The sequence below is a fragment of the Hesperophylax consimilis genome, chromosome 1, assembly GCF_061612785.1.
Source record: "Hesperophylax consimilis isolate HC1 chromosome 1, BYU_Hcon_1.0, whole genome shotgun sequence".
In the NCBI taxonomy this organism is placed as follows: domain Eukaryota; kingdom Metazoa; phylum Arthropoda; class Insecta; order Trichoptera; family Limnephilidae; genus Hesperophylax; species Hesperophylax consimilis.
Window position 1 is genome coordinate 21137059 of NC_142836.1, and position 14594 is coordinate 21151652.

At 33.2% G+C, this 14594-nt stretch overlaps 1 protein-coding gene across 5 annotated transcripts in view; it reads left to right on the forward strand.

The window, feature by feature from the left end:
- Positions 1–14594, forward strand: part of dnc (phosphodiesterase dunce) — a 622938-nt gene that overhangs the window by 426580 nt on the left and 181764 nt on the right. For all 5 annotated transcript variants that reach the window (XM_089651457.1, XM_089651448.1, XM_089651438.1 and 2 more), the window contains one exon: positions 5347–5532. In XM_089651457.1, coding sequence (XP_089507583.1) covers positions 5347–5532 — 186 coding nt within the window. The remainder of the gene's footprint in view (positions 1–5346; positions 5533–14594) is intronic.

Below are 14594 nucleotides of genomic sequence, written 5' to 3' on the forward strand. Positions count from 1 at the left end.
TAACAGTATGTTGTGTGCGCTAGGCCATCATTATGTCATGTGTGGCAAAACCACCCGTGAAATATTGCAAATATGACAACCCGATATGAAAGCGTGATTACCAGATTAAGAAAAGTTTGAAAACGTATCTCACTGGGTGGACTAAGAAAAATTCTGACGATCTTCATTTAAAAAATCCAAAATACCCTCAAACTCTCTTCGTGAAAGTCCAGCTTTGCAATTTCTGATTAATGTTTTACAAAGATTGATGTTGGTCCTTCTCGACGGATTTCCAATGTTCACGTCAGTGGTGACTGGCGACTGGGACCATCTGTTTTCCGATGAGATTATTTCCTAATTTCTTGTCTTATGTCATTTTGCAGCGAAACAAAAGCTCTAAGTTAAATAAAGTCGCTGCTTTAAACACATTTTCATTAAACGTGAGTGGTTACATTATTGAAGGAATGCAAGTAAGCATGAATTTCGCCTTGGCTACATTCACTGCGAGGCTTGTCTTCAGTGCACCAACTTTCTCAATCTCATTGAAAGCTGCTTTCAGGCAGGTTCCGATCTGGCCACTGTATCTTTATCATATACCTATCCATATACGCTATACGGATTTACGGCAGCTAAGACGATGGAAAGTGTGTCTCTGTATTTGTAATGCAATATATAAAAATCTTATAAAAAAAGAAAGCGAAGAACATAAAATGAACGACATAAAGATCTTGTCTTTAGCCTCTGAATTAATGAAGAAAAATTAAATGATTCTTTTGTTTAAAATTCTCGTTGAAAAAAACACTAATATATCTTAAATAATTAAATATTACAATTTTAATTTTAACGCATTAAGCTATTTCCTAAATTGAGTACGATGCTTCCAATATATTTCATAATGATACGAACTTTGTAGTTAATGAATTTTGTAGTTTGATCTTAAATATAGATTTTTTCCCGTTGCGAAGCGTATATCCCAAATAAAGCTCTGTTAGAAATATACCATTTACCATATATATATTTCCGATTTGCGAGGCGGCTTTAGGTACCTCCGCCCCGGGAAACATTTATTGGATAACCAACACCTCTGCCATAGGTCATCCCTGGTGGCAAGCTAGGTTCGGTGATTTAGCAGGAGTGCCAGGGTTATATATTCATACTTCCGTCACTCCTGGACACCCGGATCTCTAGATTCTTACCCACCACTCATACCGTTTCCTTCCCAGAACATCCTCTCCTTCTTTTCCTTATATAGACCCTTCACACAGCATCCCCAAAGATGACATAGGCCCTGAGGGATATTATTTTGTTCAGGGCCTTCTGTGTGGGGTTAAGGTAATAAAAATAATGTATTTCTGTATTTTTATCTTAAATACAGGGTTTTCCAATAAGAGGTATTATTTTGAATAGCACGCTATTTCGGTAGATGTTACTTTTGAAGCTGTCATTTTTAAATATTTAACAAGTAAAAACTATGTCATTAATAACAATGGAACGATACATGCTTCAACAACGCATTGAAATTATTAAAATTCACTTGAGTGAATCAAATGCAAATCATCTTGAGTGATGAGGCCCATTTCCAACTCGGTGGCTTCGTCAACAAGCAAAATTGTCGCATCTGGGGCTCGGAAAACCCAAGAGTTATTGTTGAAAAGCCTTTCTATCCTCAACCTGTGACTGTTTGGTGCGGTTTATAGTTCGGCGGAGTCATTGGACCTTACTTTTCGAAAATGAGGCTGGAGCAACAGTTACGGTGAATGGATTACGCTATTGTGAGATGATTAATGATTTTTTTATGGCTGAAATTGAATGTTATTAATCTGGACAGTGTTTATTTTCAACAAAACGGTGCTACGTGCCACACAAGCAATGAAACCATTGATCTTTTACGATTGAAAATCAAAATAACACCTCTTATTGGAAAATCATGTACACAATTATTTCGTCTGCGACGCTTTCCTGTCAATGTACGTCACCTATTATATTTCAGCATTTTCTAGTTTGATCTTAAATAAAGGAAAATTTCACCTTCGGCACTTTTGTGTTGCCACGTGATTCTAATATATTTCAGAACGATACCAACTCCTTAATCTTGTCGTATGTTAATGTTAATTACGGAATTATAGATCCGCATATATTTAATCACCTATTGCCTTATTGAACATAAAGTTGACATAACATAGACCGAAAAGTAGGCGAAAATTAATACTTTCAAAAACATAATATTACCACGCTATAACTGTCAATTGCCCTTCTTTCACTTCATACTTATATAGTACAAGTACCTATGAACTTTTCACTTATTTACCAAAACCATTTACTTTAGATTATTTTGTCTTACCCATGCCTACTGTGCTGAGAGGCATTATATCAAAACCTCCGAAATCACAAGGCCGGTACACTGAATCATATTAGCCTCCTAACTTTTATGAGTACCCCAAAAAAATTATTTAAATTAACTAAAACATTTTAAGATTTTTACTGAATAATAACAAATAAAAACGATTTTATTTGTAAAATCCCATACAAATTAGAAGGCTGCTTTGAATGATTGTCCCGGCCTTGTGATCTATGCGGTTTTGATTGTACACACTCACAGTACATATTGAACATTGCAAACATCTCCAAGCTCTATAAAAAAAAATTTCACACGTACGCTGGTTGTACGCTGCTAATCGTTACACTAGCCCGGTTGTGAGCGACGCGAGGTTATATTTTTGGGTATTACAAAATTTTGAAATTAAATTTATTTGACAACGTGTATAAACAAAACTACTGGCCTCCTGCAAAAAAAAAACATATTGTTATGCCTCAAATATAGCTATGTACTGGGGGTAGCCCGGTACAATGACATAAGTCACAAAATACGTTTTTTTAGTAAATGAATATTTTATTGAAATTATACTGCATGTTTTACTCTAACAACATAATTCAAAAGTCGCCGTTGAGAGGTCCATACTGAGAATATTCACAATCACATAATATATTTTGCAATTGACAAAAGGGGGAAATAAACACAAAAGTCAGACTTATGTTATTGGGAACTGATCTTTTGTTTGTAGCTGACAATGTTACCTATGTGAATTATTTTTTTATGGCCATTCTATTATCTGTCATTAATTGTCATTAAGGTTTCTAGCACAGTGATATCGATAACTTTACAATATTGGATCGATAGGCGTAACTACCGATGATTTTTTACCGATTTCTCGGGCACGATCGCACTATTGATATGCAGACTGATGTTGATTATGCAATAAATCGGAATCGATATACGCTGGCAACATTGGCGCATCTCTCTATAAATTGACATTCCTAAACGTAAGACGGCTACTTTAAATTTTAAAATACTAATAATTTGACAATTTCGAATTGAAATATTTACTTAAATATTCATTGGCATTCTGCAAATACTTTTCGACACTAAAAAGGGAGTAATTACTTCACTAGGTCATTAACGGCCGTTGTTCCCAACATTTTGAACGATCAATCTCAGGGTCCGATCAGCCAAGTGATTTATTCAGTAACATTCGATTCGCCTGTTTCCAAAACATCTTTACTGTTGATTATCTTAAGTGGCCATGCCCACTTTCATAGACAATAAAATGACATCAAAGTTAAAACTTTCAATGCTAAATTAACATTGAAGAATTAATTGTTGTATTTATTATTAATGCATATATTTTTTTAAGTACTGTAATACGTAAACCGATATTTAATATTTAAGCGTATGAAATATGTTAAAAATAAAGTATTAGCTTGACTTTAATGCCACCGTGCCTTGGCCTCGCAAATATGTTTCACTCTGTTGACACTTTTTATAAGTAGTTATTTACTGAGGAAGCTTAATCCAGTAGTTTGGCTTCCTTAAATTGGTTGATCACTCAGTTGTCACTTTTCCGTTGGAAAGAGCATAGTTGTGCGTTTGAGCAGTGTTGAGCCAAAATTTCGGCTCAGTAGTTGATCAGTAGGATTGGGAAGAACGGCCGTTAGTCATAACTGTCAACTTTTGTTGATCTTGGAAGCCGCTCTAAAAGTAGCGGCTTTTGTCTACCGACTGTCAGGATCACATTCCTACCGTGCTCGCATATATAGCTATCTGACCATAGATGATGGATATCATCAATATCATATTGACATAGGGCTGTATCTATCGTCCATGCTAAACCTCCAGGGAGTATAAATCCGATTCAGATTTGGAACCGAAGAGAAGAAACGGTAATCTCCATGGTTTATGACGATGCATCTATATTTTTGTCACGTGTGGCGTGAGGCAATCGCTGGACGTGGTACAAATCCAATTGCTACGTGTTTATATAAACATATGCATAACTTACCTGCTACTATCCGAAGAGTGTTTTTATATTGCCATTTATGGGAGTAAGAATACGAACTCTTTATCGTCTTTCAAATAATCATAATAATAAATAATATTAAAAAAAAAACAATTTATGTGCCTTTTTTATTTTTTTCGTGAGCACTTACTTTAAACTTCCTCCTGAAAAGTGAGAAATTTTGACATATGTGATTGTTCCCCGTGCATAGATTTATTGTAGTGGATTTGATTTATTTTAAAACAAGTAGATATTTATTTAAATCTAGTCAATGGTGACCGGACAATTCATCACAATGATAATTCATCACAACTTTAAAAATTTATATAAAGACATGGACAGTGATGAAACAAAAACTTTATTAACTGGGTTAAGTAGGTTAGGTTTGGTTTAAAAAATATTTCATCGTTTCTAATGACTTTATATCACTTTTTAAGTGTGTTGAATTGTCACTGTGTTGAGTTATCATGGAACCCTAGTCAATACAAGCATACCAAGTATATCCATGCTGCTCTTCGGAATATATATCGTATTCTAACCTCCATTGGGAATATTATAATATTACTTGCGACATGCCAAAATTCCAATGGGTGTTTATGTTTATTATGACAATTGATTAAGAAAACAAACTGAAAATTAAAACCTTGTTCAAATGAATGCTCGGTAAAACATTTATTACTAAACTTCGATTATCCGGATTCTAAAAATACGAAAATTCACAAAAAAATGAACTACGCAATTTGGCGATTTCGATGGGAATTATATTCGATAGAAATTATTCGTAGTTTTAAACAAAAACCTATAATTGAATCTCTGGAAAAAACTGTTTGTAAACATATAATTTAATATTATGTGTAAACATGTAAAGTAGATAAATTATTTTTCGAAAGTATTGATCAGATTGTTTATCTTCATGATTATACGATTTTTTTGTTATCCGGACCATATGATTAATCCCCAATTTGTCCGGATGATCGAGGTTCTACTGTATTCAAATCAACAAAATGCTAATATGTGTTATTTTCCTTTCCAGTTTCGATGTGGAGAATGGGTCGGGCGTGGGGGGGCGCAGCCCCTTGGAGGGTGCTGCCTCGCCCTCCGCGGGTCTGGTGCTGCAGAACCTCCCGCAGCGGCGCGAGAGTTTCCTCTACAGGTCCGACAGCGACTTCGAGATGTCGCCCAAGTCCATGTCTCGGAACAGCTCCATCGCGAGCGAAAGGTGAGTTTCTCGGATGTGCTGTAGCGGTTAGCAAGGGCGCAAACCTTTTTAAAAGATTTATGTCTAATCGTCTTTGTGCACCCTTATTATGTTATGAACTAAGAAATTTTCCCGAAATATATTAATCATTTTAATTAAACGACCCTTTAAAAATAATGCTTATACCTAGGATATTCATTAGATAAGATTTTTTTGTTTTAACAGTATTTTTATTTTATAATTAACTCACTTAAATACGATTTATCTAGGTTAATTATGTAAAGAAATTTTATTGATGCATTTTTGATGAAGGCTTTAAAAATATATTTTAATCGGGGGTTTATTTTTATTATTTCTTTATTTTTTAAATTTCACTTTTGTTGAAAAATTTGATTCCAAAAGTTAAAAAAAAAAACAAATCCAAACAGTGCATTTCTGTGTCGAGATGAGTGGATGTACGACATAAATTGTTTTATATCAATTTACTGATATATCATTGTATATTTTTCGATAACTCACTAGATATTATTTATTTTTTAAATCCGTTTGAAATCTCGGCTGGACGTAAAACCAAATAAAATAAAAATAAATTTGTTTTTAAAACATTTTCAGTTTGAAATTATTTTTAAATCATTTAAAGTTAAGTTCAGTGCCGATAAATAGGTGTTTATTGAAATATATTTTTTTTTTAGTTTCATACAAAAAAAAACAACAATTATATAATTATAAAGATTTTATAGAGCATTAATAATAATAATATTTGAATGATTTAGGCGCTGTACAAACATGTAAAATATTTCTACAATGATCCACTTACTTTCAGGTTTTTCTTTATTATAACATCATGCGAACTTTTCCTCTCATTTCAAGTTGTTTATTACTTAAATCGTGAATTTTGAGATGAGCTTCTATTTACATTAACTGTTTATAAAAAACTGTCCGTTAAATAATAGGCACTTTAAAACTATCAATTTAAAATTTATGATTCTGCAAAACCATTAATTTATTTTTTATTGAAGTACTTTTTTGATATAAAGTACTTTTATTTATTTATTTGGTTTTCAGTTACAGTGTATGTAATTCATAATTATTACAAATTTATTTTGCTACGGAACGCGCTTTACTATTATTTTATTGTCGGGTGCCTGTGAACCATTTTCCGAAGCTCCGGTGAAGTTAATAAAATCGTGATACTTTTCAGCCTTCAACAAAAGGTATGAATCCTTGCTAAAAATCCCGACAAATTAATAACTGTAGTGATCGCTAGGTGTCCGGAAAATGGTAAATGGTGAAAATTCACATAAAATGGTGTTGAAAATGTCTTAATATTCAATGATAACAATATCGGTTGAAAAGGAAATTTAGTTTTGTTATCATAAAAGACCTTGATAAATTTTCATTATAAAGGTATTGAAATTGCCATAAAGATTATCTAATATACAGTGTTTTCCAATAGGAGGTGTTATTTTAATATTCAATCGTAAAAGATCAATGGTTTCGTTGCTTGTGTGGCACGTAGCGCCGTCTCGTTGAAAGTAAACGTTGTCCAGATCAATACCATCCAATTCGGGCCAAAAATCATTAATCATCTCTCGATTCATCGCGCATTCACGGTAACTGTTACTCCAGCCTCATTTTCGAAAAAGGAAGGTCCAATGACTCCGCGCCGGACCATAAACCGCACCAAACAATCACACGTCAAAGATAGAGAGGCTTTTCAATAATAACTCTTGGGTTTTCCGAGCCCCAGATGCGACAATTTTGCTTGTTGACGAAGCCACCGAGGTGAAATTTTAATAATTTCAATGCGTTGTTGAAGCGTTTATCGTTCCATTTTTATTAATGGAACGTAGTTTCTACTTGTCAAATGCCAAAAAATGACATCTTCAAAAGTAACATCCACCAAAATAGCGGGCTATTCAAAATAACACCTCTTATTGGTAAAACCCTGTAGAAAAATTTACATGAAATACCTAAATCTTGGCTTTTATGTTCGAATAAAATCTTACCGAAAACATTTTTTTTCAATAATTCCAGTGTCCACTTCTAACACGACCTGTAGGACTATTTTTCAATTGCAGTTTTGTAAATCCCACGTAAAGAGTAAAGCCTCTTCTGTACAGTACACGTGTCAGAATTGAATATTACGTGCTCTCTGGGAAGCGGATGAAAGTGTTTACATAGGCAGGATCAAGTTTACCCCTAAGACCTTTAGTATCTTGTAATAGGCCACAGTATACTATTATAATATGCAGTTGTTTGCAATATCACGGTACCTACGAAAGCAGTGTGTAAATTATTAGGTACATAACACTTGTAATATTACAAAACTCTAATATATAATCCAAGCAAAAAGGAGAACTCTTTTGTGGAATACTTTAACCGTGTTTTTGCCGCGGTTTGCATGCCTTCGAATAGCAAAACGGTGTCATGATTGTATGAAATCATATTGTTCGTAAGCAGAAATTAACGTTTTTTGTCGATGCCATAAAGTAATTTTACTTGCATACTTACATGTATCCCAACAAGTTCATATGATTATCTATTACGTCAAACGATATATAAGTAGTTTCGTATATTCATTTTTGTTTACTTTTCCGCTTTGTTTGTAGATTGCAGAATATCGGATTGAATGAGAGGGGGATATTTGATAGGCTTTCATAATTTTATTTATTACATTACTTCATTTCGCAAATCCTGTTAAAGTGGCAGATACTCTTTGATCTCTGTATCACTTAAGTTATATTTTCGAGTGTGTATAAATGATAAAGCTCCTTTTGAATAGTTAAATGTGTATTAATTTTTATTTGATATTTCTCTTTTTTAATTGCTTTCTTTTTCCGATGGATGGTTGCAATCACACTTCGAGGCTGACGGTTTGAATAAATGATCTTATAGTGCATACCTGAGTTTGACTGCCTCCTATTTCATTTATTTAACGACCATAAGGGCGTTAACATGCAGTTGGAACAACTTTAACGTGGAAATAATTTTGAGAAATACGAAAAAAATAATTAGAATAAAATTATAAAAAAGTACATGCAACAAATAAGAATACAAGAACAAAAAAAATATAGTTATCAGATATGTTTACAAAAAACAAAAGAAGGTTTAAGAATAGGGTTGTTTTAAATATCATTACGATCCGCCAAATTTCCCAAGACATTCGTTATGTCAATATCACCTAAGTTTTGATTTCCCATGATGTGAAACCGCTGTAACGGGGAATGAGCTAAGTAGTTGGGTTTAGGTATGCTGCAGTAGATTAGTGTATTTTGTCGTGTTGTTTTTGAAGGTATGTATATTATTGCCGTGGGTGTATGTATTTTGTTTTACTTTCAGACGTCGCATCGGTTTGAACAGTGATCTTATACTGAATGAATGAGTTTATTGTCTCCGTTTGTATCTCTTCGAGAGATTCGGTTTGAAGATCTTATACTGAATGAATTAGTTTATTGTCTCCATTTGTATCTCTTCGAGACATTCGGTTTGAAGATCTTATACTGAATGAATTAGTTTATTGTCTCCATTTGTATCTCTTCGAGACATTCGGTTTGAAGATCTTATACTGAATGAATTAGTTTATTGTCGCCATTAATATTTCTTTGAGACTTTCAGTTTGAACAGTGATTCTCTACTAAATGGATGATTTTTTTACCGCCGTTTGTGTTTCTTCAAGACTGTCGGTTTAAACAGTGATCTTATACTTAATGGATGAATTTAATTGTCGATTTTTTTCTAATGGGTCTAATGCAAGGCTGCCCAACCTTTTTAACAGTTGGGCGAAATCGACGATTTAAAAATCACTGGCGGGCCACTAAATACTGACGGTTCCTATTTTTGTTACCTAAGCTTTTTAAAGTCTTGTTTTATACAAAAAACAAGTAAACATATTGAAATTTTATTGCCGTTTATCAAAATAATAAAATAAATAGCTTCTACTGCCAAATAACGAAACAAAATTTTATGTAGCAAAAATCTAAATCCAAGTAATTTGTACAATCAATGTGATTTCTGACATTGTTTTTTTTTTCAATAATTCTCCTATGTTAGGAGTCAGTACAGATAATAATTATAATAACATGACATTTATATAGCACAGTTTAGTGTCATTTCACTTCAAGTGCGCTAGATGTTGTCAGTAGCAACAACTCAGACATATGTTGATCAGTTAGAGATGTGAGGTATTTATCTTTTAGATAATTAAGATTAGAAACAAACTTTTTACAAACATACGTTCATCCAAAACTACTTAAAAATTGAAAGGCCAGGTTAGTTATAGCGGGAAAGTCTTCTTTTGGCACCAATTTCCAGACATCTCAAAATTCTTCTGAAGAACTTTGTAACTTTGAAAATATTTTTTCTGCAAAAAGGTTTTTTAGTGCAGAATGATTTTGCAGTTCAGTGAGTTCCAACTGGATATTGTCAGGATAACTAATTATTTCAGTCAAACTGATTGTGAAAGGATTAACAAAAAAAAATTGTACTTTGTTTAGTCCTGGAATCTGCTTTCAAACAACTGTAATAAGCATCTACTTTTAATCTCTCTCTGTCTATCATATAATATGTTCTGATTTCTGATATCTATGGTCTGTCACTTTCCGAGCGGAATAGCTAAACACGTGATCGCACGCAAGCTGCATTGTTTGTTTTACAGCGGGTGCGCGACACTTTTTCAAATTGGCGGGTTTTTTGAAAATGGTTCACGCGGGCCACTTATTATTCGTTCACGGGCCACAATATGCCCCGCGGGCCTGGGGTTGGGCAGCCTTGGTCTAATGCTATGTTCGTTGGACTTCCCCAAACCTACGCCATATTACGCTACGTATAAACGGAACAAAATTTCTGCGAGTCGAGCCGCGTATTATGGGAAAGGAAAAAAGCAATCGCAAATGGCGTGAAACGCTGCTTGCGGTTGCTTTATTTCTTCTCGTAATTCGTGACACGGCTCGCGGAAATTTCGCTCTGTTTATTCACACCCTTACATGATAATAGATTGCGCACTAAAAAAAATATAATTCACACAAAAAATAAGCACTTACAGTTTTTACAGTTAATGCTCCTTCATCAACTGTCAAAATCATTGGAGAAAACGTTTCTTGGGGCTCAATAACATCAATGTTCATCCATAGAAGGTGCTGCAAAAATAAAAATAAAAAGATTTCTCAATCTGCACATTAATCTTTGAAATTTCGTCTAAGCGTCATGGCCATTAATCGTACTAAGCTGTCTTGGGTTACTATTTTGACTTCGATAAGCATCTCTTGATGTAAAATGTAACGCATTGGAACAACAAAACCTAGTGTTCGTTACAATAATATCCATACAATATAATATCGATGCGGTCAGCTGTAGTAAATATCGATACTACAGTTGACAGCATCGATATTTTAATGTGGATCGATATTATTGTAACGAACACGCGTTAATGCGTTACAGATTGAATTTTTAATGGGAAACTGTACTTATTTATTTATTGGATGATTTGTATAGCGCCGTTTTTATGAGATGTCACCTCAGGGGCGCTTAATTAATGCAGGTATTAGAAAAAATATATATTAATATTACAAAAATAAATTAAAATTAAGTTAAATAAAATGAAGTACAGAAACAGGTGACACGAAGAGAATTTGCAACAAGAATCCTAGGTGGTGAGGAAACTTGCTTGCCCATATTTTACTTCAGGTTTAAGAATAATTGAATAAAATTACTGATTTAACACCTTAAAATCGCTCTTAAGTCCGATAGATGCTTGGGGAAAAATGTGGATGAAATAGTTTTGTTATGAAAAAAAAAATCACAAAAAAGTAATCCGTAACTTATTGTGTTCGTATAAGTTTTTTTTTCATTTTCTAACATATTAATGAGAAGTCAATACACTTGTAAACAAACTGCTATATTGAATTTACGTCAAATATAACCTTCGTTAAAATCTGCGCGTGCATAAATGACGCTTATTTTATTTAAATGGACTTTTTTCGATTATGCTCTAAAATATTAGGACGAAATATTTTAGAGCATTATCGAAAAATTGCAATTTGAATCAAAATAAATAATTTGGTCCAAAAAAATGCTCAATTCTTTCATCAAAGACATACAAATACAGTATTGGATTGAATCACCGATACAATATTGTATTTACATGCCTTTCTTGAATGAATTAAGGTTTTACACGGAAAAAACTATTTATTCACATTCAAATCAAGTACGTTCAAACGCAAAAAATAATTCGTCCTAATATTTTAAAGTATACCTTGCGTAAAGTGTATTTTCATAAAATAATTAAATTTACGCCATCTATGAACGCATATATTAAAACGAACGTTACGTTTTTCCTTAGCATGCAAGTAGTTCCTAAATGATTTAATAAAAAATTCTCGAATCTACGACTACATGAAAGTCATATTACAAAAAAAATTTCTGGATAAACAATCCACGTCCTGTTTATCCTAAAATTCTTAAACTTACAATTTAAAAATATGTTTTACTAATCAATGGTACATATACTATACAATTATGACCAATTTAAATTGAACCAGATAAGGTTATACAAAATATAGAAATGAAATACATTTAAAACAATTACACACTATAAGGTACTTACCTACTAATAATTCTTCAAAAAAAAATAGTGGGAAAAACCCAATGAATATGTGGAAAACACTTAAGTCTCTAGTGAAAAATGACTGTGAAGATATAGAAAATGGTACCACATTCTCGTAAGAATTGATTGGAGAAAAGAGAACGCCAATAAGTTTGTTGCAAGATTAAAAGGAATTTACAAAAACATTCCTCGATACAACGCAATTTTTAATTTTAAATTCGAAATTCAATTGGAAAATAGATGATCAGAAATTATAAAGAACAATATCGAACATCAAATCGAAGCCCAGCGAAGACGGGCATTCATAGTGTAAAAAATGCATTTTACCTGTAATAGTAAAATGCTTCCATAGTTAAACGATTCAGAAACGAGAAAATTTCCCGGATTATTGAAACTTTTGGTGATACCATTTCAAAGATGTCGAACACAAAAAGTGTGAAGCCTTTGACCTGTTAACATGTTACCAAAATATGAACAAGTAATGGAATACATAATTAAATCTTAACATGAAAATTACTTGGAAAATAATAGCAACCTTTGTGGAGAGCAATCTAACTAAATTAAAACTAGTATAGGTATTTGTTGCGGTATTTTTAGATTTTATTAAACAATTAAGAATTTTGGAGTAAAGCAGAAAGAATTGGAATGATTTAATAACGATGTATTATTAGACACCAAACAACGAATATGACAACGAATATTACTCAAGTACAACATACACTCAGATAAGAGTGTACATGTAAAAGAAACTAAGTTTTATTACTGTGAAGCCCACACGATAATTACCCACCTCAAAACAGAATTCGTCTAGTGAGGCGGGTAAAGAAAACCATGTAATAAAAATCACAGTAAAATAACCTCTCTGGATACCGGCACTAAAACTGAAATTGAATACATATATTTGTATACCTTGATAGGAATGGTGTAATCAACCCAAAACGAATATAAATTACAATTAAGATTTCAATATATGGACATGAGACGAGAAATGCAAAACAAATTAGATTGACAGCAACGAAAAAATCAAGCATCCAAAAATCTCATATATCCTGGCAGTCCAAATATCGTCAAATATACTTACTTCGGTTAGTTAGTCGTGAGTGAAATCTGGTCAAATTAACTCAAATTTGCCTTGAATTTGAGTGTCATTTCCAAAATTGGAACTGATTGTTTGATTTGAGGAAAATATAGACAATCCCGTGATTTTAGCGCAAGTATTATCATAAAATTCCGGAAGAAATTTCTGCGATCAAAATATGCTTAATTTTAAGTAAGAAATAAAACTAATTATAATGTCTGCCATTATATTTTATGTTATGATATATAAAGATATTACTTACATTTTTTTCGATGTTGACTTACATGTTTGCCAAATATCAATGTTTTATATTTATGTTTGTAAATTATTAGCACACGCCCATGATGTGAGCTACATTGGGCCTAGTGAGCTAACTCAAGACAAATAAATAAAAAATAAAAAATCCAATTTCCATAATGGTTTAACAAACTAATTACAGAGCCAGTTCTCATTAACCCTTCTGACAAATTATCCAATAAAACAAATTTCCAATATATATTTTGGTACTTCGGGTGAAATTATTAAAAGTGAAATATAGGGCCATTACCTACTCGTACCTCCCAGGTACAGAATACAAACTATAAAAATAAGACAAATGTGGAAGTAAAGATCGTCAAATAAACACATTATTATTCCGAATACCCAATATTGATATAATATTATAGTATTTACGATGCCGACATTGACGTTGGTTTTGAAGATTGATTACCTACCCGTTATAGTCAGACCATCGCAACGGACGCAACCAGCAAAAACATGCCAAGCGATTGAATGGTAAAATCAGGCTTCTGAGTGCAAGGGGGAGTATTTCATTCCGCCGGTCATAATTTCCCCATTTCGGTATTTAACGTTTTGCCAAAGTTCAACTTTACTTTCGGAGTGACACATCCTCGTGTGGGCTTCTGGTAAGGGCTGTTGATATAGCTCTGTCTTGCTTGTGGCTGTGCAAGGGATAGGGGTTGTTATATCACCGTCCCGCTCCGCCCAGGTGGATCGATCGGGAATAAAAGGTCCCAGCCAACCGGGCCGCGTCCCGCTACAGAAACGTCTCGGCTCGAGGAGGATCCTCCCAAGTAAAACAGCTTCTGATAATCTGCTAAAATGAAGCCACTAAGCACAAAAACCGAATTTTATTTTATTCGGACCTCACTTCAAAGGCAGAATGAGTCTATATTTTTACTGTGGTGATTAAATTATCAAAGTAAAGCGCACTCGGGCTGAATGACAAAAAAATATTCTGTTGTTAATGAATTTTATTCCAATGTATTGTTTACTGTAATCAAAATTCCAAACGATTACTGCCAAAGTCACTTGAAAGCATAATTAAATAAAAAATCTTATTTTTTCCCTCACATGGTCCACGAAGAACATTCATTGTTTTAATGATTTAATTATGTACTA